At 40.8% G+C, this 27,545-nt stretch overlaps 1 protein-coding gene across 1 annotated transcript in view; it reads right to left on the reverse strand.

Annotated features, from left to right (window-relative positions):
• Gpc3 (glypican 3) overlaps window positions 1–27,545 on the reverse strand; it is a 337,098-nt gene that overhangs the window by 80,225 nt on the left and 229,328 nt on the right. The window contains exons 5-6 of the mRNA XM_036174731.1: window positions 27,177–27,302; window positions 7,874–7,994 (exon numbers count right to left, since the gene is read on the reverse strand). Coding sequence (XP_036030624.1) covers window positions 7,874–7,994; window positions 27,177–27,302 — 247 coding nt within the window. The remainder of the gene's footprint in view (window positions 1–7,873; window positions 7,995–27,176; window positions 27,303–27,545) is intronic.

The raw sequence follows: 27,545 nt of genomic DNA on the forward strand, positions 1-27,545 counted from the left end.
GATTTGTGGCCTCCACTCTACTTGTTTGTTGACGGTGCTAGAATGCCCAAACCTCTTAGAGTCCTCAGTGCCCTGGGATACAACTGATCTGAACTTGGGCCTCATTTTTATGATATGACACAAAAGTAAGTATTTTAGTTTGTCAATTTTTTCATCTTGTCACAGACTCACCCATACTACACAATGTTTGGGGGAAATAACAATTGAAAAATATGGGTTAAGAGAAAGTATCTAGATCAATTTATTAAAAAGAAAAAGAGATTACACTTTAAAACTCTTAAATTACCAACTGAAATCTAGTGGATTAAACAATGATATAATTTTCACTTTGGATATTAGATGGGAATCTGGTTGAGAAACTCCACTTTTCAGTTGCTATGCAAAATCACTGTGCTTGCTGCCTAAGAAGATCCTATAATTAGAGATACAGAGTTGACTTTATCATCACTTTGCCTACGCTAAATACCAATAATGAGCCCATATAGAATGTGGCTCCATTTCTGGTCACATGTCAAATGCATCTAAAATTGAAGGTTCAGACTCAAAGTAACTGTGGGCATGCTGACTACATGACCATCTGACTATCACCAGATATCCAGTTGGGACAATTAACATGGGACTGTCTCCAGGGTTGAGATTGTGTGCTCTCTGTGGAAAAGATAGTTCAAGACAAGAGGGCTCAGCACTCTTTTTCCATTGGATTTTGTCAGAATTCTAATGGTATGGGCAAGGAAATTTTGGAAGTATTGGTCATCAGGTGCAAAGAAGCTCATTAGCACTAGAACACGGATGTTCAGCTGGCATTGCCACTCACATTCTCTTATGTGCTCTCCATTTTTTTTTCTACCAGCAGTTAAGTTTAGGAGGTTGCTGAAAAGGATTGGTATACATTCAGTGACTTCCTTGTACATTGCACATATTCAGTATATTCAGCTAGTGTTCACATTGGTTCAAGAATTTCAAGAGCGGCCTGAGACTTTTATCGTTCTATTCAGAAGACCAGTATCTAAGAAAAACTTTATAACTATCATTTCTGTGGTTGAAATAACACCAAGAGGCTCCCACATTGACTAAGGACCAGAATCTGAATGCACCAGCCTAAAATAACTGAGTTATTTGACATTTAAACACACTGACTAATAAGATGTTAAGTTTGTCATTCTAGAAGGAGGAAAACCTTGAATTGTTGAAGTGCCCAGGAAGATAAAGGAGTTGAGAGCCAAGGCATGAGAGTGTCAGGAGGACTGATTCTGGATGTGACCTTGAGCACAAGGCCTGAGCTATAGGTCCTGCTGGCTCTGCCTGGTTTTGGTTCAGTGAACTCCGTAGAGACTGCCTCTACTCAGTGTGGTAACTATTCCATGGGTTTAATGAGTGCGGGTAATGGGTAATGAGGTGTACTTGCTATGAACAAGCCTAGTTAATGTCCATAAGAGATAATTAGCAAGTTCATGCCTCGTGCCACATTGCTTTTTGTTTTAAAGATGAACTGCTTAAGTATGACATCCTGCACAAAAAATCATGCTTGTTTATGTGCATCCATATTTATATTGAATAAGACTTTGGAGCAAACTACAGTATACATACACAACAACAATAAATAAAATAAATTAAAATCTATAGAAAATGGAATACAGTAAAATATAGTTGATAGGAATTCTAACCACACCCCCATGACCATGCATGCCCTGGTGAGACACCTCGTCATTTCTGGGACTGTAAATTCTAAGTAATCCATATGCTACCTGGTCATGTAATTTGCATGCAGCGTGATCACGTAACCTATACACATGTGTGGCATAGCCACGTGGGCCCATATGTGCATGCAGGGGGTAGTCCATAAAAGGCAGATCCCATGTACCCTCTCCCTCCCTGCACATGTCTTCCACAGGCCTGATCACATCCTTTCCTGTCCCTCCCTTCTCCTAATAAAACTCTCATAGTGGGTTTTGTTGTGCCTCATGACTCCTCGCAGGATAAAAGTGCTGCATAAAACCAACAATAGTAATGAAAAAAATGTATATCCCTCCATTGCTCAATCAAGATTATCATGATAGTGATACCAAAACTATGATGCACACCATTCATGCAAAGACTGAAATACATGATCCAATTTATGGTGTATATTCTAAATATAGAAAATAGTTCCTTTTCAAGAAATTCAATCTAAAATATTTGAGAATTCTTCTTGGTGCAATGTTATTAAACTGTAAATAGTAATTAAGTTATTAAAAACACATGCTCTCCAAAAGCCACCAGACATTGTAATTATATTTCAAGCTATTAAGCAGAACGACAAAAGATTTTTTAAATGATAAATGTGCTTTGGAATGTATCAGCTAATTCCTCTTCCTTTGTGAAATAATGTTTAGCTCCACAGAGTCTAGGGGTTGATATTTAAAGACTAATTTACACTGTCCTTTTGTGGCTGAGAAGTCATTTCATTGGCTTTTGCAGATCTCTGTCTCCCCCCTCCCCCCCCCCCTCTGGCTCTGTATGGAAATGGAAGCTACAAGTAAAAAAGTATCCTAGACATTGGGACATAGCTCCATTTGGGAAAGGCCTTTTATTTAAATTTGATTTTTCAAAGAACTTTTTATTTAAAACCTAGAAACAATTAGCCTTTCTAGAAACCACTGGACCAGGTCAGTGTTTTGCAGCATTCACTGGTTCTCATGAGAAGACTAAGAAAAAGTTACTTAGTGTGTGTGTTTCTACCATGACTATGATCCAACTCAAGGATCTGAAAAAACTGCATGTTAATGAATGTACCATGTATCATCCTCTTTGTTATTCAACAACTTTACAGATTCACTTATTAAAATTTTAACATTCTATCCAGGAAACAAGTGTCTTCATTGTCTGTCAAGCATCTTAAAAATAGTTTGCCACTGTTTCCAGAAAGAGATAGCAAGATGTCTCCTGTACATTTTTTACATTTTTATTTGGACATTTAACATTGTCTATGAATTTGAGATAGCTCACAAAAAACTAACTCAAATCCATGGAACAACGCACCTTTATTTGTACATCATAAATTTGATAGGTAGTTTTCAAATGATTGTGCCAATTAGGATTCTGAAAAACATTCTTAGTCTTTCTTTGTTGAAGACTTTAAAGCCTTAGACTGTAGAAATGATTATATTTGGTCCTTGTTAAATCACAAATTAAGGAGCTTCAGATGTCTGTATTTCTATACATCTTTTATACATGGAGCCTAATAATACCTTGTTCTTCTTCTCTTCATAAGAGAAATAGAAGGAAAGAACAGAGAATGAACCCAGTGTCCTTGGAGTTTGTGTCTCATTAGAACATTACAATTTCTTCTGGTAAACGTGAACAACACTGCTTGCTTTCCTCTCAGAGCCAATGTCATCAGTTAATCTAATGTTCATGAGAGAGTATCTACAAACTGATTTGTGCCATACAAATGTATGGCTCAATTATCATTTAGATAGAGTTATATGGTTAGCTTGATTCAAAGACAGGTCAAATATTTGGCCCTAGGGAATGGATACATAGTAGGAACGATAAATGCCAAAATGGTTTTACCATTGAATGGTTTATAGCCGGATGAAAAGGAGGCAGAAGAACAGACAACTGGATAGGGAGGGCAAGTTGAAGTTCCATCTGCCTGCGTTCGAAGGCTGGTGGGAAGGGGACAAGCTCTGAAAAGCTGAGAGGTTACAAAGTGGAAAGGGGTGACCTGGGAACAGGGTGTTATAAAAAGAGTGCAGAGCAGAGAATAAAGTCACAAGACTTGTTCACAAGAGGGTGCTGGGTTAAAGCCTGACCTTGAGTCACAAATCACAGAATCACACGGCTGGAAGGAATCTTAAGAGGCTATCTCGTCCACTCCCCTGCCATTCAGCAGGACATTTCAGCCCTCCTAAACAGATGAGACTTTATCCTACTTTGAATGAGAAACTCTTGACACCAAATGGGCAGGTATTGACTGCCCTGGCCTCAACTCTTTACAACAGGCAGGAAAACAATTTCTGGAATTTCATTTGAACCTTTACTGAAATGGGGAACACGATAAATGGCTAGTTTCTCCTTGGGGACAATAACTTCTATGGTAGTTTATGAACAGCAAAATTAGCTGTAACTAATAAATACACTTAAACAGAGAAAATGAATGCTACCAACAAAACGAAGTTAGAAGATAGATGGCCCACAGCTCATATAAGTAGGTAGGTATTACGATCATTCTTGGTATTTCTGGAGCAGATGAACACAAACAAACAAAAGTTGTTTTTTATTTTCTTTTTTAAAAAGCAATATGGTCTAGTAAATTCCAGAACTAACACTGAGAACCAAGAAGGGTTTAATTTCCCTCCTAACACAAAACAATAAATCCTCACACAAATTAGAAACTGAAAAGGAAATAGAAAGGACCTCATTTTCCATCGTGGGAATGTTACACATGAACTGTGGCTTAGAAGGAGGGAACTTATTACACACCTGCACAGCTTCCCCGGAAATAGGCCCCGGACTGACCCTGGACCCATCCCGGGACTGTCAATGTACAAATAATGTTACTTTATTCCCCTAGTGGGTATAGTATTTCTAGTGCTATCAAGAGAAACCTGAAAGGAGGCAGCTGAGAATTTCTGGGGAAGAAAGTTAAGTTATTTTGGGATATGCTCATAAATTGTGTAGTTCAAAGGATAGACACACAGAGATAGGAAGATATGTCTGTATTTATAGACACATATTATGGAAAGTAACATTACCTGGATTTGCTACTCACATGTGAACACAGGCAAGTTAACTTGATTCTACCTCCCCATTGCCAAAAGTTTAGGCAAATTTAGTCAGGCATTCAGTGAATCCAGATGTTTGGCAGTATAGAAGAAACAACATCTGGATAATTGATTGAATTTTCAACTATGCTCAAGAGATGTTTTGGCAGCAAGCCTTCACAGCCTCTAATGGCTCCCTGCCTCAGTTTCTCTAGCTATAAAAAAGGGATAAACATTTATCACTTGGTGAGGATGATAAAATATTTAAGGGTAATAAATTCTTGAAAAGAATGGTTCTATGAGAGTACATCTCATACAATTCCAGGTTGGATTTCCCTGCTAAACAACTAGTCTGGAGAATATGCAATTATCGAGATAAGGTTATGTACTATAGAAATGTAACACATTATCAGTATTATCATCCTTATCCTAATCAACATTTTGTCCTTTGTCATGTCCCCAAAGAACCTCCTTTTCTTTTTTTTAAAGAAATCTTTTTTTTTAAGATTTATTTATTTATTATGTATACAGAAGAGGGTACCAGATCTTATTACAGATGGTTGTCAGCCACCATGTGGTTGCTGGGAATTGAACTCAGGACCTCTGGAAGAGCTGTCAGTGCTCTTAACCTCTGAGCCATCTCTCCAGCCCCTCCTTTTCACATCGAACAATGGCTAAAAGGTGAGGTTCAGCCATTTGAAAAAATGGGTTATGTGCATGTAAAGCAACACAAGTGAGAATAAAAGAAAGTTGCTGTGGGTGTCTGGAGCCAGCCCAATGCTACCAGGTCAGCCTGGTCTAGCAACAACAACTGATTGCTCAGTGAATGGTATTGGACAGCAACGGAAAATGTTCACACACTGATTTATGTGGAGAGGGAGAAGAAAGGAATGCCGATGGCAAATTTGCTCCTTCTGACTGTGCTCACCTCTGCCTCCCTACGGGTTAGTGTGGGCTTTTGTGGCTGAAAGTTAGATGAAAAAAAAATGAGAGAGACAAGAAGGGAAGTAATAAAGGAATGTGCCCTCACATAAAACTCAGTGGCTAACGTACTGAAGCTCCCTTTCAAAGTGAAGTCCTGCCTACAGGGGAAAGCTTCAACAGCATCGCCATAACTCCCATTTAATAAGGGCCTGGTATACACATACAATTATATATATGCATGTGTATGTATATGTATGTGCGTTCTCTTATGTACACACATATGTGCTTTAGATAGCCATGGAGTACTACTGTTGGAAGAATGAAAGCACTGATTTGCCTAAGGTTATATATTACAAAATTATACATACACACACACACACACACACACACACACACACACACACACACATATGAAAAACACCCACAACTAAACTCAGACTCATATGGATGCAAATCCATATTCTTTAACTGTACCTAAAGCCTTTACAAAGAGGCTTGCTGTAAATACCTTAGGTGACTGCTAGATCATATTTAAGCCTGTATCTTTTCAACTTTTCATTTTTTTCAGGTAGATTCTATCCACAGGTCTTTGTCTGATCTTCCTTATTATCCCTCTTTACTTCTCTTTACTTATTCCAACTTTACACATGGTTCCTGGCAGCTCTTAACATTTGTCCGTCCCAGGACTCTTCTCCCCAGCCTAGTTCACCCTACGTTTCTCCCATGTCACTCCAAAATAATGAGCAGCATCTCTCTAGGCTCTTCATCACCCTTTATATTTCTTGAGATATTTCTGCTTGGGCTCCCTTCCCAGGGAGGCTGTAAAAATAGAGTATTAACATTACTTTCCCATCTCAGAAGTCCTTAGGACCTGGGTTAACACATATGAGGTAGTCCTTAAAGTCTGTTGACTCAGGATTAGAGGTACAGTGATGGTCCCTGAAATTTTGCTCTTACCAATGCAGGAATCCAAATGACTGAGTGTTCTCACCCAGACACAGTTAGCTGGGATCAGTATAGACAGTCCAAAAATCAATACTACCACTGCTCCTAGGTGAAGTATCACACTGTCTGTGCCATGGTACCCTCTGAGACACATTTGTAAATAATCACACTGCTTCGGCCACGTGCTCAGCAGCAGCAACAAGCATTTATTAGGTGCTCACTGAGCTCAGAACACTTTAGGAGGCTCTGGAGGAGTTCCACCCAAGTGTGCCATCAGTGCCTCATGAAGCAATCCAAGTGAAATATGCTAGCTACCATTGAAAGCCCTTGCAAACACTGTTTCCAGAATGCCCAAAATTTACTAACTTTCAAACCAAAAATAAAATCAGGCCAGCGTCTTTGTGCAGAAACTTCTGTCCTTGCATAAACATTTTAGTCACATTCAATTCTTCCCAATCTACAAATAGTAGCCAAGTGCCTGGGCCCTCCCATTCATGAAGCATGGCATGGCATAGGAACACTGTCACTGTGTCACTTTCTGGTGGCCACAAAGCAATCACAAGCAGATGGTATAACTAACTTCTATTTGTATCTTATTGTTAAACTCCTCACGAGAGGGGAAAAAAAACAAAAACAAAAAACAAACAAACAAACAAAAACCAAAACAACCTATGTGTACAGGTGAAGAAAACGAGAAGAAAGAGTCAGAATTTGGCAAAGGTGCAGTGAAACCGGACCTCTGATAGCTTGCTGGTGGAAATGAAGACTGATATATTCTCGTTGGAAAGCAATTTGGAGATCGCCATTGACATCTGCTCATCTCTTAGCCCAATAGCACAGTTTTTTGAGAAACTAATCTACGATCAAGAGATAGCACTATGGATAAAGAGACAGCTCAATGATGGAATGGAAGTGCAATCAATTAGAATGTCTGTCAGTCATGAGGATCAGACAGCAGACTATCGCACAGACACAGCAGATGATTAATAGAAACATGAGAATTCGTTGTCAGTATGGTAGCATTTAAAAAATTATTTTACGAATCCAGGCATGGAGGCCAGACCATTACAATTTCTCTCATAGTGCAATAGCATAATAATTTAAAAATGGAGTGAAAGATGAGGGCCAGAGGAAAATCATTGAAGAAAATGAATAATTGCTGCTTATCCAAATGCCTAAATATTTGTTTCAGCAGTGAAAATCATCTACCTCTTATTGATTTCTTGTACATTTCCACTTTTGTTGGCTACACCACATACCTGGTTAATGTGCTTCAGCTTGTCAATGATCTGGCTAACCACCGGTTCAGGGCCCTTCATTTTCAGCTCATGGAGGTTAAACTGATTCTTCATCCCATTCCTTGCTGCCTTCTGGCTGTATCTGTAGAGAGGAAGGGAAAGAGAAAGTTTGTCAGAGAAAGTTTCAATCAAAGAGAACACTGACTCCATTGGGGATCAGCAGTATAGCTGACTGTAGATTCTCTCTAGCCTTTCAGAACATAGTTTAAATCATCCTCAACATTATTTGTAATATGTACTGTAATACAGTTTTTATGTTATTTAGGAAGTTATGACAAGAAAAATATCTGTATATATTCAATATATTCAGAACAATGCAGCACTCCCCCCCCCATATTTATTTCTCCATGGTCTCACTATATAGCCTTGGATGGCCTGGAACATACTGTGTAGACCAGACTAGCCTTGAACTCACAGAGATCCACTCACCTTTGCCTCCAGAGTGCTGTGCTGGGATTCAAGGCATGTGCTACCATGGTCACCCCTCCCCTTTTCTTTTCCATGCTGGGCCTCATGTACTAGGTAAGTGTTCTACCACTGACCAGCACGTCCTTTCTTTCCCCTGTTGTCCCATCAAAGATCAAAGTCAGGATACATGAGTTCTACCAGAGACCTGCATCCCCAGCCTTGTCCTACTTGTGTTTCCCAATTGTGTGTGGTTGACTCCTTGGATCTAGAGGGGTGATTATTTATGCAGGCTTCAGTGCTATCATTTGTTTAGGTACCAACTAGGGGTCTTGGATTATATATCCCCCCAAAGGAGAACTTCTGGACTCTATACACTCTATAACTGTTCAAATATGTAAAGAAGCCAGTGAGAATAAGGAGATGCCAGGCATGACCTGCTTCTGTATTTTCTAACTTTACTTCTCACTTATATTTTATACCACAGACAAATGTTTCTCTGTGTGGTACCAACAACTAACCCTAGAGCCTTGCCCTCATGAGGATTTTTTTTTTTTTTTTTGCTACTGTGTTATATCCTCAGTCCCTTACTGTGAGCTTTCTGGATCTTTGTAACTATTTGATTTTTTTTAAAAAATAAATAAACCAAGTTGTAATTACAGTTAATTTCTAATTTTTCAGCGTTTATAATGCATAATTGACAAAATGTGAATGTAATGTACAATGTGATGTTTAGACACACATACATATTGTGAAATGATTGCCACAAGCCGTTTGCTTAATCTATCCATTATTTCACATTATCATCCATTTATAATAATAACTTTAAAAAAGATTTACTACGTTTACTTAAGTGTATGTGCCTCCCTGTCTCTGTTACCTTTGCTACAAAGGGGCACAGATGATGTATTCTCAGGGTATGTTACGTGACATGTTTGCTCTGAGTGTCAAGCCCAGAGGGAATTAGTTAGGGGCGTCTTTGGAGCTTCCAGTTAATGAATTCATTCAGCATTTCACTTCCCTGGGTTCCCTGGGTGCCGCTGATGCATGCAGTTCATGACAATCTTTGAATGAGGCTGAGCCATCATAGCCCCAATTCATCCGCTCCACACACTGCCCAGAGCATGGCAGGGACAGGAAGACTCCATTAGCCTCCGGAGATTTTAACGGTGGGTTATCTGGTTAGTAATACTCATCTGTGACTTGATTAACTGTTCTCCTCTTTGCACAACTGCCTCTTCCCAGAAGTTTTAACATGCCTCCGGCAATAAAGGAACAGAAATGCCTACCTCCACAATTGAGTGCTTTTTTGGAGTGGGTATATTTAGCGCGGTGTGAGAGGTGTTACCTTTAAGCACGGCCCGCAGTATCTTCTTCCCCCATCCTGTTTGGATCTATTCAGCATGAAAATGACTGCCGCGATACTAAGAAAACCCTATTTGTGCAGTGAAAAGGAGAACATGTTTCTCCCTTTCAGGCAGATTGGTTAAGGCCTGGAGGGGGGAGGAGGAGGAAACCTGTGTAAAAGCCTTAAAGAGAAAAGGAACCTAATTAAAGCAGGCCATCTGGGCATGCTTGTCCTGGGACAGTTGAAGCAAAGAGAGCACTTGTAAAAGAGGAATAGAGTCAAACAAGCGTAAAATGGGTGAGCCTTTCTTCCTAAATCTGCACTGGCTTAGGCAGCAACCGAGTAGTGGAAAGCAATCAGTGGATGCAAATGGAGAATGCTGGAGATGGAAGCGCCTTCGCAGATCAGTGGGTCCAACCCCCTCGCCATGTACACCAAGAAACAGACTCAGCAAGGGACTTTTCTAACAGCGAATAGGACAAGTTTCATACTCAGAAGAAAACTCTTTTCTTTAAAGGTTCCTCCAATGGGTCCTGTGCATTCCTAACACTGCTGGTTCTGATTTAAGGCAGGGGAGTGGCTAGAGACTTCACTTTCTTTCTTGATATAGGCATTAGAACGGTGGTAAGGGTTTGCAAGGAAGTTGCAGAAGGACTAACTCCCAGCTAAAAGGATTTGATTTCACATAAGTTTACATTCAGTTGCTGCTCCGTTATGGCTGAGCAAAAACAAGCTATAGATCATATGTGCTCAGAGCGCCACCGTATGGACAGTCTGTGGCATGACAACCAATGGTTTGCCATCCTTTCTTGGAAAATATTCTGGCCACAATAGGCACTGTGGGAAAATGGGATAATTTAAAGAGAATAAATAGCTTCAAAAACAAACTAGAACACAAAGTAGAAAAAAAATTTTAAGAGGCGCTCGGAAAAACTGTTGTTGAAGATGCAGTCTTCATTTGTATAAATACACAGCAAATTAAAAGTAAACATGGAATTCACAGATTTTAAATGTGTTTAAGAAAGGGACAATTTTCTTACTTATTTGTGCAAATTTCTTTGTTTACTTTGAGTCTTAGTATGTACCCTTGGCTAGCCTGGAGCTTGCAATATGTACATCAGGCTGGTCCTAAACTTACGATTAAACTTAAAACCTCCTGCCTCTGCCTTCTGCTACTAGGGATTGCAAGTGTGGACCATTAAACCTAGATTTTTGTGGATATATTCCAAGAAAAAAATGTTTCATTTGTTTTATTTTTTATAACTTTAGCACAACAGTTACAACTTTAGGGCAAATTACAATTCAAGAAAACAGACTTATCCACACTACTCCAGGAAATACTTGTATTTTCACACAATTTGGAAATTACAAAGAGATTTTAGTAGCAAGAAATAAGTACTAGGGAAAGAACCAGAAGGGTGCAAACTCATTTACATCTCATTTTAGTGGACATTAATATGGTAAGAGAATAAGTGAGTCCCAATCCATTTCTTTCCTGTTTCAAACCTCACTTGAGAAAGAACTATAAATAAATCACTTAAGTCCAGCAAAGCAGTGAATATTTTCCAGATGGTGAAAAAAATGTGAGAAGTTGGTATCATTCATCAGAATCTGGGGCTGTGAGAAGCAGTTGCCCAGGAGAGAGGGGAAGATAGAAACGGTCTGGGACAGTAACACCTGCATGTCAGTCTAAAAAAGTGTACAGAGGACCCAGGAGAGGAGGAGAGAAAAAAGGAAACCTACTGCCCAAGTGCTGGGATTAAAGGCATGCATTGCCCAAGATCCGTTCGCACAGTGCTGGGGAATGAAGCAAAGACTTTGTACACACGAAGCAAGCACTACACTAGTTGAGCTACATCCCTCACCCTATATAATACATTTACAAAAGGGCCGAGTCACATGATAGGAAAAGAAATGGGCTTACAGGCAAAGCTACAAATTCAAAGGTTGATTTGAGCTGGGCTTCATCATGTAGGTCTGAAATCCTGGATATTTTGAAGGCTGAGGTTCAAAGCCTGTCTGAAATTCGGTGAATTAAAGACCAGCCTGGGCACTTGCTTAGCATGCATGGTTCAGTCCCCAAATACAAAACAAACCTGGCCCCCCTTCAAACAGGTAAGGCATCATGCCAGTAGCATGTTTTGGGGAATTAGTTCATATAGTGAATGGTAGTAAGTGGAGGTAACATGGGCTATGTGCTTACAACAGTGCCTAGAACACAGAGCATTCTGTATGACACAGTGTCTGACACATAGTAGGCCTTCAACAAATGTTGTTTGCAAAGAACTTCCTGAGAGAGCGCAAATGAACCATGAGAACAACAGTTAGGAGAAGCTTCAAGTCCTTCACAGCCGCACTAATCTAGTTTTAGGTAAAGTGTAAGTTAAGGCTGGGGTGGGAATAGTATATTATCAAGATAAAGGAACACCTAAGTTTTCTGTGTTTGCTTTTGTACTAGGACTCTGATGTGTAAGTGGCAGGCACTGAGGCGGCCTAGCTGAGGAGGCCTCTCAGGCAGAAAGACCTTCACAGACCTTCCAAGGGACAGGGCCTGTCAAGAAAGAACTTACAGGCCAGTGGTTCAAAGTTCATTGTGTTGTTTTGAATGTCACCACGAATTGCCAGAGGTCTGGAGCAAAGGGCAGACTGAGCCCACAGCAATGGGACTGGGGAAATGCTTGAAAAGATAATTGTTCCTGCTATCATTAGGCTGGAAGCATCTCTTCCCTTAGCTGTAGTCATTAGTAGGCCTCAAACCTTCCACCTGAAGGGCTAGGCACTCCGTAGGCCAGAGGAAATGGAGCTATGGAAGGGTTGCTTAGGTGACTCAGCTAGCAAGCCCAGACTTTGGAATTAGCCTGGCTCTTCCAAGCCATTCTTTCCCACTCTTGGAATGAAGCAGTCCCAGGTGTCCAGGCATGACTTCCTCCAGCCTTACAATGCTTCCTAGTTCCCTGGCTATGTGACCTGAAGTCTACCCCATTTCCCTCATTTGTATTTCTCTTTGGGTTTCTGGCACACACTAGGGCCTCACTAGATGTTTATGGGGCTGATGTGAGGTGGAAGGCCTCCCCCACAAAGCTCAGTTTATAGGGTTGACTCTCAAATAGACTTTTGCCTAGTTCTCGTCATTTAGTCTCACTGGGTCTGTGCTCTGTGACGGAGGACCTGATAGGAAATCACAACATGTCTACACGGTTGGGCTTTCCCTGTGGACCGCCTAGTTATTTCCGGTTCAAAATAGCCATTTCCAGGTCAGAACATCTCGCGTGACTAGGACTCCGTGGCTTTGCATGGTTGCGTAAAGCATGCGCTATGCACACGGAGTAGCCACATGCGGTCCTGTACGCATGTGCGGCTCACTCTTTAAAAAGCCGGCGCCATTTTGCACAGGTCTCTCTCTCCTCTTCTCTTCTCTCCTCTCCTCACTCACGTGTGTGCTTCACACAGGCCTGTCACCTCTATCCTCTATCCTCTATTAATAAACAGCTCTTCTGTGGTCTTGTCATGTTTGGGACATGTCCTCAAAGGGTAAGAGCACCAATAAATAACTAACAGGACCTACCTTACACTAGACTCCTAGTCTCCCTATCATTCTATTCCACTCACCAGGTCACCTTACTGTAGACATCAGCTGCTGTCTAGATGGCAGAGGTACTTCTCTATGCCCCACTAAATGTTACCATTCAAGTGGAGTAGCACATACCACTTGATCCAGCTAGCCAGAGAGATGGCTTCTCACAGCTCACATCCCACTCCCAGCCTCAGGTCCATTTCTACAGACTAGTCTCCAGGCTTGCAAACTAAGCCCACTTGAGATACGCGCCTGCTAGCAGCATTCAGTTGTATCACAGCCTCTTTTTGAGTGGCACAAGCTTCCCATCACTGTCTGAACTCAGGACGTTTTATGGTTGTGAACCAAATCTGACACCTGTTCTGGTCCTTCCACTGTCAACAAGTGAAGGAGAGCACATCTCTACTTATCACAAGTGGAGGATCTCTTGTCTAAAATGCTCAGGACTGGAAGTGTTTGGATTTCCCCCCTGATTTGGGGATATTGACTTGTATATAATGAGATCCTGCAGATGAGACTTGCATGCAAACATGAAATTCCTTCCTGTTTCCTATATTCCTTATCCACATAATGAAAACTACCTAGAGATATGAAATATCTGCAATGTACCTACACTTTCACCATGACCCATCGTACGAGATGATTCATGGGATTTTCCCAGCTGTGACATCATATCAACCTGCAGGAAGTTCTTGATTCTGAAGCATTGGGATTGTGGAATTTCAGTATTTACATTGTGAACTACTGAAGTCAAACCCTTCTATATTGCAGTGTCTAGTGGACTGGAATAGTGTGTGTGGTAGTTTAAATATAATTGGCCCCCCCCATAGTCTCATAGGGAGTGGCACTATTAGGGGGTGTGGATTTGTTGGAATGGGTATGGCCTTGTTGGAGGAAGTGCTGTAAATATGGAGGCGGGCTTTGAGGTCTCTTTTGCTCAGGCTTCCCACAATATGACCGTCAGTTGACTTCCTGTTGTCTACAAGATGCAGCACTCTCAGCCCCAGCACCATGTCTGTCTGAATGTCACCATGCTCTCTGTCATGGTAATAATGGACAGGACCTCTGAAGCTGTAAGCCAGCCACCCCAATTAAACATTTTACTTTGTAAGAGTTGCTGTGGTCATGGTGTCTCTTCATAGCAATAGAAGAAACCCTAACTGAGACAGCGTGTCCCAAGAGGTGAGGAAGGGGCTAGCAAGGACAAGGTAAGGCAGTGTAAACCTAGGTCCAGAACACTGAAGGTTATGACACCCAGTGGAACTACTGCTCCCATTGTCTTCTGTTAAAATCAGCTTCTCAATTCTTGAAGCAAGGCTGCCATCAGGGTCTGGAAGCAGCAGGAAGGAAGAACATTCAGTGAGTCTTTGTCTGCTGAAGAGTGGCAGTGTGGAACACAGAGAGAGGTGATAACAAGTCCAGACAAAGAGCTTGTCACCACCGCAGGCTCCAGAGCAGACTAGCAGCACCCTTAGCAGGCCTGGGCCTCGTGCTGGTACTTTCTGGTCACCAGCCATCAATTACAAATGAAAGAATAACAGAGGGAAAGGATGAGAACTCCAGTGTGAACCTTGCCCACTCTGACGATTACCTAAGTTGCTCTGGTGGGTGTCCCGGGCAGTTTGCAGCTGCTGTGCCTCTTGAACAAGTCACCCCTTGTGTGAGGCTGTAGGCATGGAGGTGCTACAACACCAAAATGACTCTCCTGAGCATAAACAGATGGGAGTCCAGGAAAACTTTACTAAGCCAAATAAAAGTGATTGTAAAGCACTTGGTAAAATATAAACTGCCCCATAAATACTTAATAAAAGCTCACAGCAATTCACACAAGGACAACCAGGTCAAAAACTACACAAGCTCTCTAGCCTAGAGTGAAAATTGTCTTCCTCCCTCTGGTTGCTAGCACACTTTGTATCCCTCATCTCTTACCTGGCCTTCAGGCCTTGGCACCTCTCTAGATGTATCTCTGCCATCACTGATCTATCTCTGTGGCTAGAGGGCGTCTAATTTCCATCCTGGGCAGTTGTGTCGAGTATTATTTGGAGCAACAGTCATTGAATTCCATTTCTTTTGCTCGGAAGCCCTGCCAGAGCTGGGTGATGCTCTGAGAGATACGTTTTTCTTTAAGATTTAATTACGCGAATCTCACCCCAAACTCTCCAGGATCAGACCCTGAGAATGACTCTGACTTCTCAGACAGACAGCCTGCCTGCTCCCCTGTCAGCTGCAGGAAGACTGAAATAAAGAACTCACGGCTATCCTAACGAGAGTGATTCTACCTTGAGGCTCCATTGAATCAAGTTCACTGTGGACTATTTGTGAAGCCATCAAGGACAGAAGTAGAAATTCAAAGTCACTCATGTGGCTGCACGGCTTTCTTCCTTTCAAATTTCTACTTTCCTCCCAAATCTTAGAATCTCACAGCCTGACAGATACGGAAAGAGTTTTAGGAGTAGTTTTGTCATATTTCTTTACTTTATAAATAAAAGGGCAAAGACTTTTCAAAGATGATACATGTTCACCACAGAGCTAGGATGAAACTGGATTCTTAGCCTAGAGTTGAAGGGTCTCTTTTGCACAGGCTCCAAACCTCTACAGGGGATTCAGTGCTTTTTTCTGAAGAGCCATGTGAGTTGTGTGTGGTGCCACATGCCTGCAATCCCAGTACTTGGGTGGTAGAGGCAGGAGAATCAGGAGTTTGAGATCATCCTGAGCTATGTAGAGAGTTCAAAACCCACCTAGGACCTGTCTCACAAAACAAAGTAACAAAGAAATAAAGGAAGCAAACAAGGTCACTCTTCTAGAAGAGACTGCCTGGAGGGCTAGCCTCAGAGGCAAGCAAAGGGCGCCCTCTAGCTAGGTACTGGGGGAGCTCTAGGGCAAAGAGCTCTCCCAAGAAAGGAAAAAAGAAACATGACTGGAAAGATTGGAAAGGCCTGATGCCCTTGTTTGGATCTGAGGGTGGGGTGAGGGGCAAAGTAAGGACAAGATTTAGCAGCATTGAGCACTTATTCTAGGGAGCATGGATTAGCAACAAAAGCAAATGTAGGCTAGAGATTTGATCAAGAATAGGAAGGCAAATTCTGAACCCTAGAGAAGAGGAGCCAAGCATCTGTGGGCCAGAACAGAATAGTGGGTAAAGGCATGGACAGGCTGGCCCTGAATTCCACCTGCCTTATTAGTGCCATGGCCTCAGGAATATGCCCTCAGTGTTACCAGTACAAAAGGGAAGATGGTGAATGGGGGTAAATGATGCTGTCCAGCACAAAGGACTTCGAGAATGAATGCCCACAAAGTGCCGAGTACAGTGCCTGGCCAGCTTACTAGCTGAGTTAGCTATTATTTGCCTGCACCATGTTCACTGGGTGTGTCCTGCTTTGTGAAGTGTCAAACTTGGCTAGGGTGTAGGAGCAAAGATAGCAGTACTTGGGATACTTCAGGCAGAAGGCCAGGAATTAAAATGGGAACGAGGAAGCTGGAAGTCCCCTGACTCTCCATAGTTCCAAGGCAAAACCCTCATCAGAATGGCACCTTTCTTTCCATATTTGGTAGCTGCCAGAGACATAGGGGCCCAGAGGTGACAAGCTATTGGTAATTTGCACAAAACTGAGGGGATTTCTGGGACTTGGGAACTCCTATGTAAAAATTGCAAAGTCCCAGGTGAGCTAGACTAGCAAACTTACCATTGTTGGGACCAGAGACATCTGTTGTTCAGGGTGAAAGTTTTTTGTCCTGAGACAGGGTCTCACATAGCTCAGGATAGCCTCAAACGTGTTATGTAGCCAAGGATGACCCTATTGTTTAATCTTTCTGGTTCTACCCCCAGCCCCAATGCCTAAAATCTAGGTGTATGTTACCACACTCAATTTATACAGGGCTAAGGATCAAAATCAGTTCCAAAATTATTTTATTATTTTTGTATTTTAATAACAAAAGCACAGAGCATTTCTGCCAGGTGCTATCCACTGGCACTAGGAAAAGCTGGGCTATCAGTATCTACGCATAAGGATTTTCAAATGGGAAATTTGAAGTAGGGGTATGTCAGCCCAACAGCTTTCTAATTCTAACCCCTTCTAAGATACTCCTTGTCTTAGTCTTCTATGATAGGTTTTGGAAATTAGCTTCTTAGTATATATATTTACAGAGCATAACCTGATATATGCCACTCTATCCCCAAGCTGCTACTTCTCTATCTCAAATGGGAACACATTCGTCTGGCTCCTGTGAACAGAGACCAGACCAAGCTCTGTTCCCAGACCCACCCACACCTAGAAGCAAAGAGAGCAATGAGAAAGTACTCAAGACTAGAAGAGGGCTGGGGTTATAGCCTGCATAGTAAAGTGGTTGCTCAGTATAGAAGAAGTCCTGTGTTCAATCCCTGGTACCACATAAACCGAGTACAGTGGTACACACACTGTAATCCTAGCACACTGGTGGTAGAGGCAGGAGGATCATACTTTTAATGTCATCCCTCAGCTACATAGTAAGTTTTAGGCCAGTCTGGGCTATGCAAGACCCTGCCTCAAAACAAAACAATAAACAAGAAGAGTTCATCGCTTTTTTTAAAAGTTCTGCATGGCTTACTAAGATTAGAGGGCAAACAGTTGGAAACTCCTCTGACACCCAAGCTACAGATGGAAATCAAATTCCCTTCACACAGAAATGAAACTACACTATAAAGGATCGAAGCTGGCCTCATGTAAAAGAATAAAATTCAGAAATCATGACTGATTTTAATCACCAGTTTCCTTTTCCACAAAGGTTAAGTGCAGGATGACAAGAAGTTTAGAGTGTTAAGCAACAACATTGGACTGGCAACTAGCCTCATTCTGGTTTCAATCCTGGCTGAGGACTACCACCCAGGCCAAGGACAAGGGTTTTCATGTTTGCAGAAGAGATAAGACAAAAGGAATGGGAGCAGGCCATGCTGTGCCTGAGAAATAGGTCATCAAGGGGAGCTGCTACATGCAGGCCTAGTAAATGTCTTTAAGGGTTGATTTTATAGATGTGTTTCCTTTTTTTGTTGTACTGAGGCCAGAATCCAGAGTCTTCCACATGTTAGACAAATGCTGGCTCTATCCCTGAGCTACACCCCTGGAATCAAAATATGCCTTGACTAATTGCATTAATAGTAACAATAGCTACCATTTTGGAGGGCCTATTGTGTTCCATTGTACTTTGCATTTAACAGTATTGCTAAAGCTTACTAGCAATCTCTTAAGTGAAGAATTAACTCCATTTTCACATGGGGGGAATGGGGGCTTGGAAAAGAAAAAGAGCTAAGATGTAGAATAGAAATTCAACCCCCAGACATGCTGACTCCAAAATTGTATGCCTAAATAGACTTGCTTCATGGTACCATATATCTTTAAAATCTGTCTCCGGGTTTTTAGTTTGTTTGTTTTGTTTATGTTGTTAATTGTTAACAGCTGTGCCTATGTGCCAGCAGACACCTTTGGACTGGAGAGTAGGCATCAACATCTTATCTGCCAAGTAAGCTAGCAGAATTTGGTGTTAAGTGCCCTGCCCCAGCATACAGTTCACACCTGCATGACCATTGAAGAGCTCTATCTGGATCATTCTCAAGACAGTGCTCTTCTCAATATGCTTCCAGTACCCAGGTCATATTTCCTAACCACTCAGGTCCTCATTACCGGAACCCTCCGTCTGTGCCACTGACAATTAGCTGGCTGAGATGCAACCATCTGCACACTGCATGGACCACTCAAAACCCTGCAGTGCTCTTTTAAAAGTTGATGTAAAAAATTATTTGCAGGATGGGGGAGCAGCAATGGAATCTGTCTATAATCCACAAAGTTCCTATTTTGCCCTTTGAAGGAGGCAAAGACACTCTAGAGATATAGAAGCTTGTACATGTTACTTGAATAATTTCTTTTAAAGTAGTTATTTCCCTTCATGGTCCCATTGCTTCACCTTTTCAGGTGCAGTGATGGTAAGAGAAGATTCTTTTCTTCCAATCTTGATAAAGAAGAAGTGATATTTATTTGTGGAGGACACATATAATGATGGAGACCTACATAGAAGGCCCTCAAATGCTCTCTGTATAACAAAATTATCTGAGCCCAGGAAATGCTGGCATTGTGTATTATGAGGACATACATAATCTGCCTAAAATAATAATCCATCCAGCCTTCAACAGGTGGTCTACAAGCATAGCCACACACTGCATGAAGATGTCTCCTCCCAATATTTAAGACATGACAGCTGACCAAATGCAGCCCATTCTGAATGAGGCACATTGTATTAAACCATTACTCAGAAGGATGAGCCATTTTTTTTCTCATTCAATTTTGAAGGTACAGCTACTATGTGTGGCACCATAGTCTTAAGGGATTAATGTCATTATATCATCATGGATTGGGTCCTGATAAATAGCTGTTGCTAAGGACAATTTTTAAGATGAATCTATGATGAAAAATATAGCAATCTAATCCCCTAGATGGATCATTACACATGGGTACACCCCAAACAGATCTGTCTTTCTCTACCAGGATTTTTTAAAAATCCTTAGCAGTCATCAATAATATTTCATGCCATAGTGAATTAAGTAATTTTCTGTGTAATGCATCTTTTTTCAAAGCCTTTTCATAAACAGTGTTGATTTAGCTATCTAGGATAAAGTCAAACATGTAACTGTTACACTAGCAAACAGCTGGATACGACAATGCTCTCATTCTAGGATATACATAGTGGTTCATCAAATTGGAATGAATGGAGTGTACTGATTCTGCTTCCTGAAGAATTCATGAAAATGAAATCCAAGGATGTTTGAGGGAGACCAAGAATTGTGGCAAGAGCTAGCAATAAACCAAATACGAAGGCCATGTTCGCTCCCCTCCCCTCATCTAGCCTTTCATAAACAGCATCCTGAAGAACAGATAGAAAGGATGAAGTAGCAATTCGAAGACAGTATTGGAGAGGCAAAGGGTGTACCTGCATTCTAAGCCTCAAAGTATGACGGGCTACTGGCTGAGCTTCAGCTACAGTGTGCCCTTAGGATGACTTGCTACTGAAGAAGCTCTGAACCAAACAGCTTGAAAACACAACTCAAGCCACTAAATGCCATTTCTGTCTTCCAGCATTTACTTTTCTCTCGTCCTCCCTTCCTCTTGGCTCTATATTCTGTCATCCATATTTTCCTCGCTATTGGTCCTTTTTGGGGGGTACAGAGGATGGAAGTCAGGTTCTCACACATGCTAGACAATTGCTTGCTTTTCCAGTGATTTGCATCCCAGGGTTCCCACACTGCTGCTTTCATCAGCAGTCCTATATTTCAAACAGCTTGCATTCTGCCTTGGGTTCTTTGGACAAAAGCCACACTATAAACCTAAAAATAAGCCCAAACATTAAAAATAAATAGTCTATTTTAAAACAAGAGCGTGGGAGCTATGTATAGTATCTACTCCCTTACATTGGTCTGTTCTCATGCAGTTGGAATGAGATGAACGTGTGTGTGTGTGTGTGTGTGTGTGTGTGTGTGTGTGTGTGTGTGAGAGAGAGAGAGAGAGAGAGAGAGAGAGAGAGAGAGAGAGAGAGGGAGAGAGAGAATATACACACACTATGGAATGGAAGTCTTTCGTTAATGCCTTTGATGACTGAAGGCCATTTCCCCTTGCTATGTAAAGCAACAAGAGACTTGATAGTTGACAGTTGACAGTGCTAGAAGCCTATCCCATCTCAAAGTCCTCAAAAGAGAGCAGTTTTAAAATACCAGCAATATAAAAGCAGGGTAAAGTGTCCTCTCCAGCTTTTCCTCAATCACGGAAGAACAAGCTATCTTATTAACCTATATTTGAAAAGTACTTTCAGTATATGTCAGGAACTGGGCATTAAAGTCTCATTCATTTCTACCTGTTGATATGCCACAATTTACCCCTTTAATCTAGCAGAGAAGAAAATAAAAGGCCAGGGCTTGGGAGATGGCTCAGTAGGTAAGTATGCTTGCTCTGCAAGCATAAGGATCTGAATTTAAATCCAGCACCTATGCAAAAAGACAAGGCTGGCTACGCATGCCTATACCCCCAGCATTGGAGAACAGAGACAGGTAGGTCATGAGAGCTCACTGGCCAGCCAGCCTACGTGAAGGGTGAGCTTCTGATTCAGTGAGACATTCTGTCTTATGGCAATAAGGTGGAAAGCAATAGAGGAGGATATCCAACATTTGCTGGCCTTCTCATGCATGTGCATGGGTGTTCAACTACACACTCACATGCAACCACCACACATGAAGATACACACATGAACTAAAATAAACTTTAAAACTGAAAATTTCTCTAGTTTTTGAAGAGCCCAGAAGGTTTCAAGACAAGAACACAAGTCTTTGAGAACTAAAGGTGTTGTTTTGCATATCCCCACTTCTGCCTTTCCAATTTTCAGAGAAATCTTGGCAAGACATTATAAACATATGAAGGTTTGGCTGATCCCTAGAAATCAGAAAGAGAATTCATAGTGCATGTGTGTGTGTATAATTTCTCATTAAAAATGCAAGGTAAGATTGCAAAGCACAGAGAAGAGGCACCCTCACTGTAATTCACCCTCTGCAGATCTCAAGAATTTTGTTCTGTGATGAGGGATGCCCCTAGTGCGAGTCCAAGCCATTCCAGGCACAAGATGAATACAGATTTCACACAGACAGAAGTAACTATGTTACACTGTCAGCTTGAAAAGATAACAGCTCCTTCTTGGAACTGACATCTGGAGTGAGGACCATCCAGATCCCACCCAGGTATGTCACAAAAGGAGCAACAGGAGAAGCTAGGGAGGAATCGAAGTGAACTAAGGAATCAATTACAAATTAAAGTGCAAGTGGTTGCGTCCACACTACTGGTCATCCTTCATGTTTCTAGGAAGCGTGCTAAGTGTCAGAGAAGCAAACTGATTTTACACCCAGAGCTGAGAAGGAAAGACTCAGTAGAGACTGACTCCAATGAAATCTAGAGATGGAGTTGAGCAATGAAAAGGTTACGTCTGTAGTATGAGTGTAGGTCAGAGAACTATTTTTAGGACTTGGTTCTGCTTCCACTGTGGACTCTCCAGTTCACTTAACAATCTGCATGGGTATCTGAGAGCACAGTCACTAGGAATTATCAGGGCAGTGCAGTCAAACCCCATAGGTAACTAGTGCAAATTCCAGGGTTAATTTGTTTGTGTTGTTTGTTTTTCTCTTGGGCTTCATGACTCCCTAACTGAAACTTCTGTCTCACAAAGGCCAAAGCTGGAAGAATTTCTGCCTTCTGCAACTGTAAGTAGATGGTTCAACTGGGCCAAGGCTGTTAATTTGAAGATTTCTCAGTTAAATTCTGAAATCTCATGCTATCTAAAGCTAAGATGGGGTGGTAGTGGGGAAGTGAGGAGAGGAGATGACAGGTGTAAGTGGCACTCACTGAGATGAGATCTGTGGAAACATTCCTTCAGTTGATTGCATTCAGGAGATAAAAATAGAAAGGAATTGAAATTGCCCTTATTTGCAGAGAAAATGGCTCCCTGAACTCTTTACAAGTGGAGAGGTGTGTATGCCTGGATAGTAGGAGCACTGCTTACCAAGTAGATGGGGATATTGCTCAGTATTTCCATCATCTGTATTTTCATTTTGATAAGTATCTGCAATGATTAAGTCTCATTCTCTGTCAGGAGTTTTCAGTTTCAAAAGGAAAATATTTTCCAAGGAATCTAAACCTAATCTATAAAGATAACAGTGATATAGCTCATTTGATACTACAAAGTGGAGACTGATATTGAAGGCTAAATTAAATAAGAAACTCTGTGAAAGGTATTTCACTGCAGATGAGAAATGAGTGTAACACTAATCTTTATAAATGACATGAATAGAGGGCACACATGTCTCCGGGCTAAAGAACTTTATATCATTAAGTGTACATTGCTGAGGAATTTTTTGAAAATAGAGTTTGGCACTATTCCCTAACCTCATCATTGCATTAGGTCACTAATACAAGTACAGGTTAATTATAACCTGAGGTTACTAAGCAAGGAGGAGTCGATTCCTGGTTTATATTAGCCTTATTCTGTCTGCAAATGTTATTCCCCCTTCTTCTTTTATCTTTTGTTCTTGGATAGTATGTAAGAACAACAAAAGCTGTCTCAAAATAAATACTTCAGATGTAAAACTAAGAACTTAGAGTAATTTTCCCCCATATTACAGTGTTTATTTTACTCTGCTGTCTAATACATTATGGTATTAAAAGAAAGAAAACTCAATAAAAAATTCAACTAACAAAAGTTTGGTATGTAAACTCAGTGGTAAAATGCTTGCCTAACGTACATGAGGATCTGGTTCTTATCCCATGGACTGCAATTTTTTTCAGTTAACAGATTTCTTAAAGTGGGCAGGTAGGGTGGCCTATGCTTTTAATCCTATCATGCAGAGGAAGGGGCAGGCTGATCTTTGTGAATTCAAGCCCAGCTTGATCTACATAGTGAGTGCCAGGCCAGGCAGTGCTACACAGTGATACCCACAAACATGTGTTTGAACTGTCTACTGTAACCCTTGTTATTTTCTACTTTCTAAAATATTTATTGATTAATTGTCTTCAGAGGTACTTCCCACATTTGATCATTTCATGTAGAGCTATAGCCCTATTCCTACACTATCAGCCTTCCAGTTACAGCTCTGGAAATTTATCATCATTTAACATTAGTTTACCACTGTGATGGTTAAATCTGATTGTCAACCTGACTGGATTAAGAAACACCTAGAGCATTGAGTGAAGTATACCTTTGGGTGTGTTGGAAGAGAATTAACTGATTAGTTAAGATCTGGCCTGAATGTGAGTGGGACCACTGTTTAGGCAGGGGTCGCTAACTGAAAGAAACAGGGAAAAAAAGAGAAAAAATGTGTGTTTGACTAATTTTCACACTCATTGAAATGCATCAGGATCTGGATCATACTAATCATTGTACTGCTCAAAATAAACATACAATAAAAGCAACAGAAGGCTAATGAAACATGTACATATTCAGAACCCCAACCTAAAGCCAGAAATAAAAAACTATGGAATTGTTTCTTTATTTTCTTGGCAGTAACCTTCAAAAATGTCTACTACCTATGAAGTATTTAATACGAGCAGAACACAATAAAATATTCTGCTGATTCAAACACTTTCACTTGGGAAAGTATTTTTTTTCAAAGCATTAGAAGACATATCTGGTTACATGTACTTTAACAATTATAATGAAGAAAGCAATACAAGGGCTTTATACATAGGAGGTATTCAAATATTAGAGTAAAATGAATGAATGAGCACATTACTAAATATATTATAAATTAAAATGTCTGTTTTAATATGGGAACATTGTTGGTTTATATGTTACTTTAATATTTAAGAATTGTTTTTCTTTCTTTTTACCATATTATCATAGCAGTGGGATAAGTCACTAGGGTGTTTGCTCATCAAGTTTATATAAGAGCTGTATTTGACTTGTGGGAGTTTTCTAAGTACTATATTGTGTGTGTGTGTGTGTGTGTGTGTGTGTGTGTGTTTTAAAGTATAAGTTTTTATAAAGTCAGTACCAACTGTCTTCTTCTGACCATTAAAAATTATGCCATAACAGTTAAGTACATTTTCATGACTCTACTTAGTACTCTTGACCATTTGTCAGGATGACAAATATACATTATTTCTCCAGAGTGAGGGTGCTGCATGGAACCATCAATCCCTCCAGCCTCATTCACATTTTCTCCAAGGGAGTCTATCTCCATACAAGTTCAGTCCATCATCCAGGGTGGCATGCAATCTCATTCTTGCGTCCCCTGTCAGTAAAATCACTTAGCTGAGAAACCAGCTGTTTGGGGGCATGTATTTTATCTTGTATTGTGAAGAAAAGAGTTGGAGGGGAAAGGAAGACAAAAAGAGATGTGACATGAATTGAGCTTCATGTACGTACCTGTCTTCTAGAAATTTTACATATCTGACCTCACTTAAGAGTCAAAGCAACCTTGTAAAATGTCCTTCCCTTACAGAAAAGGACATGGAGACTATTTGTGTTAAGTGACTCTCCCAAAGCAAGACACAGAAATAAGATACAAACACAAGTTCACTTGATTCCAGGATACTCCTCTGTCCATTATACTATATTGCAAATTCTATTCACCATCTTATGTCTTAGGGGCAGAGCCCACTGGAATGTAAACTCTTCAAAGAAAGTAACATGAATTTTCTTTTACCTTGCACCCATAGCATCTAACTTCGTACCTAACATCATGAAGTATCTCTGAAACTCAGGGAGGTCTTGAACTTTGTCTCAACTTCCAGAGTATGTACGATCAAAGGCCTATTGCACCAGATCAGCTTAACATATAGTTCGTTCTCTCTCTCTCTCTCTCTCTCTCTCTCTCTCTCTCTCTCTCTCTCTCTCTCTCATTCTGTCTCTACCTATCTATATATGTGACAGTAATAACTAAAGGAGAAGGGGCTGGAGAGATGGCTCAGTGGTTAAGAGAACTTGTTGCTCTTGCAGAGGACCTAGCTTCAGTTCCCAGCACCACATGGTGGTTCACAGCCATCTGTAACTCCAGTTCTAGGAGATCTGACTCCCTCTTCTGGCTTTTGCCGGTACCAGGCATACATATGGTGCACAGACATACATGTAGACAAAATATCCATACACATAAAATAAAAATTAAGGAATCTAAACCAATAAATAACTAATCAAAGAAGAGGTAAAAAATTTGGGAGTAGAAGGGGAACACAGGGGGAGATGGCAGAGGAGGAGAGAGATTGGAATGGTATACGAACTTCTCAAAAGTTGAGGGCATAAAGGACTGAACAAAGAAAGAAAAACACAGAGCCAATGGTTCTCAACCTCCTAATGCTGAGACCCTTTAATACAGTTCCTCATGTTGTGCTGACCTCCAACCATAAAATTATCCTGTTGCTACTTCATAACTGTAACTTTGCTACTGTTATGAATCACAATGTAAGTATCTGATGAGTGACACTCGTGAGGATTGTGACCCACAGGTTGAGAACCACTGCTTTAGGGAGATTAAGTCACCTTCCATAAGCTAAGCAACTAGTCTGTGGAAAGGCTCAGGAGGTCATGTCTAGCCTCCTCTATACTTTCTTTCCTCTTTACTATGCTTACAAAGTTTATACATCTTGAAAAGCATGTTGTAGGCTCCTAGGCATTCCACCCTGTTGACTTCACCCTATAATCCCAAACTGGTCCTCTTTGTGCAGTGCAGTGGAGATTAAGAACCATTAGCCTGCTAGAACAAAACTCTATGAGGACAGGGCCACTTGACTATTTTGTTCAACTCAACATGCCTGGCACTTAAGATGTTCAATAAATATTTGTGGAATAAAGAATATATTCTTTTGGGGGTCAGTAATGAGTACATTCTTCATAAACATTGACATGACAGTTAGTATAGATTACACTAAAAATCCTCAAATGAGCAAACATTTCAGCAAACTTGTTCAGGGAAATGGTACTCCTCTTTCCCTCTCCTTTTTTCTTATCTTCATCTTTAGTATTCATTTCACAGTTGTTGCAAAGAAAGAGAGTTAATATATACAAGTTACTTAGCATGGTGTTTAATGCACAGTTAACTCTCAATAATTGAGAGCAGTTAGCATGAATATGATTGTTTCAAATAGAACAAATAATGGTCTGCATAGTGACAAGCTGAAAGAAACCAAAGACAAAAAAAAATTCACCACATGCTTTATACTTTGTGAAATATGCCTGAATATGTAATTCTGCATGGGCTTCAAAGCTAGTAAATTCTCTGAGAGCTACAAGTTATACATAACATTTGGACCATCATTCATGTGTACAGGTATGTTTTGTGAAGAAATTTTTCTTATGAAATTAATAAAGGAAGGGAATTTACTTGGTCTTCAGGTATGATGATTAGTCCTCAAATGTTGCTATAACTAACTTTCACAAAAGATTACCTCTCCACAAGTTCTTGTCCGTTCCAGCACAGGGTATCATTTTCGGCCACGGGGCTATGGCTGCAGACGTAACCAGGCAAGGCACTATAGAAGCTGATGAAAGACTTCAACTTCTGAATCAGTTCCCTGAAAGGAAAACAAAACATCTGTGCATCAGAGGCAAGTAAGCACAGTATGAGAAAAGTTTAATTTCCTTATCAGCATGACAGAAAAGCTCTGCCAGGCTGATTAGAGCAATAAATGATTTTTTAAAACATTCTTAGCTACGAGGCCACAATTTAGCATTTAAAAAAATCAATAAAATAATAGTGGGTAGGAGAAGGTTGCCTTCCATAGAAGGTGCTGTTCCTATCAGGAGGATGATTTAAT

The sequence above is a fragment of the Onychomys torridus genome, chromosome X, assembly GCF_903995425.1.
Source record: "Onychomys torridus chromosome X, mOncTor1.1, whole genome shotgun sequence".
NCBI classification, from domain to species: domain Eukaryota; kingdom Metazoa; phylum Chordata; class Mammalia; order Rodentia; family Cricetidae; genus Onychomys; species Onychomys torridus.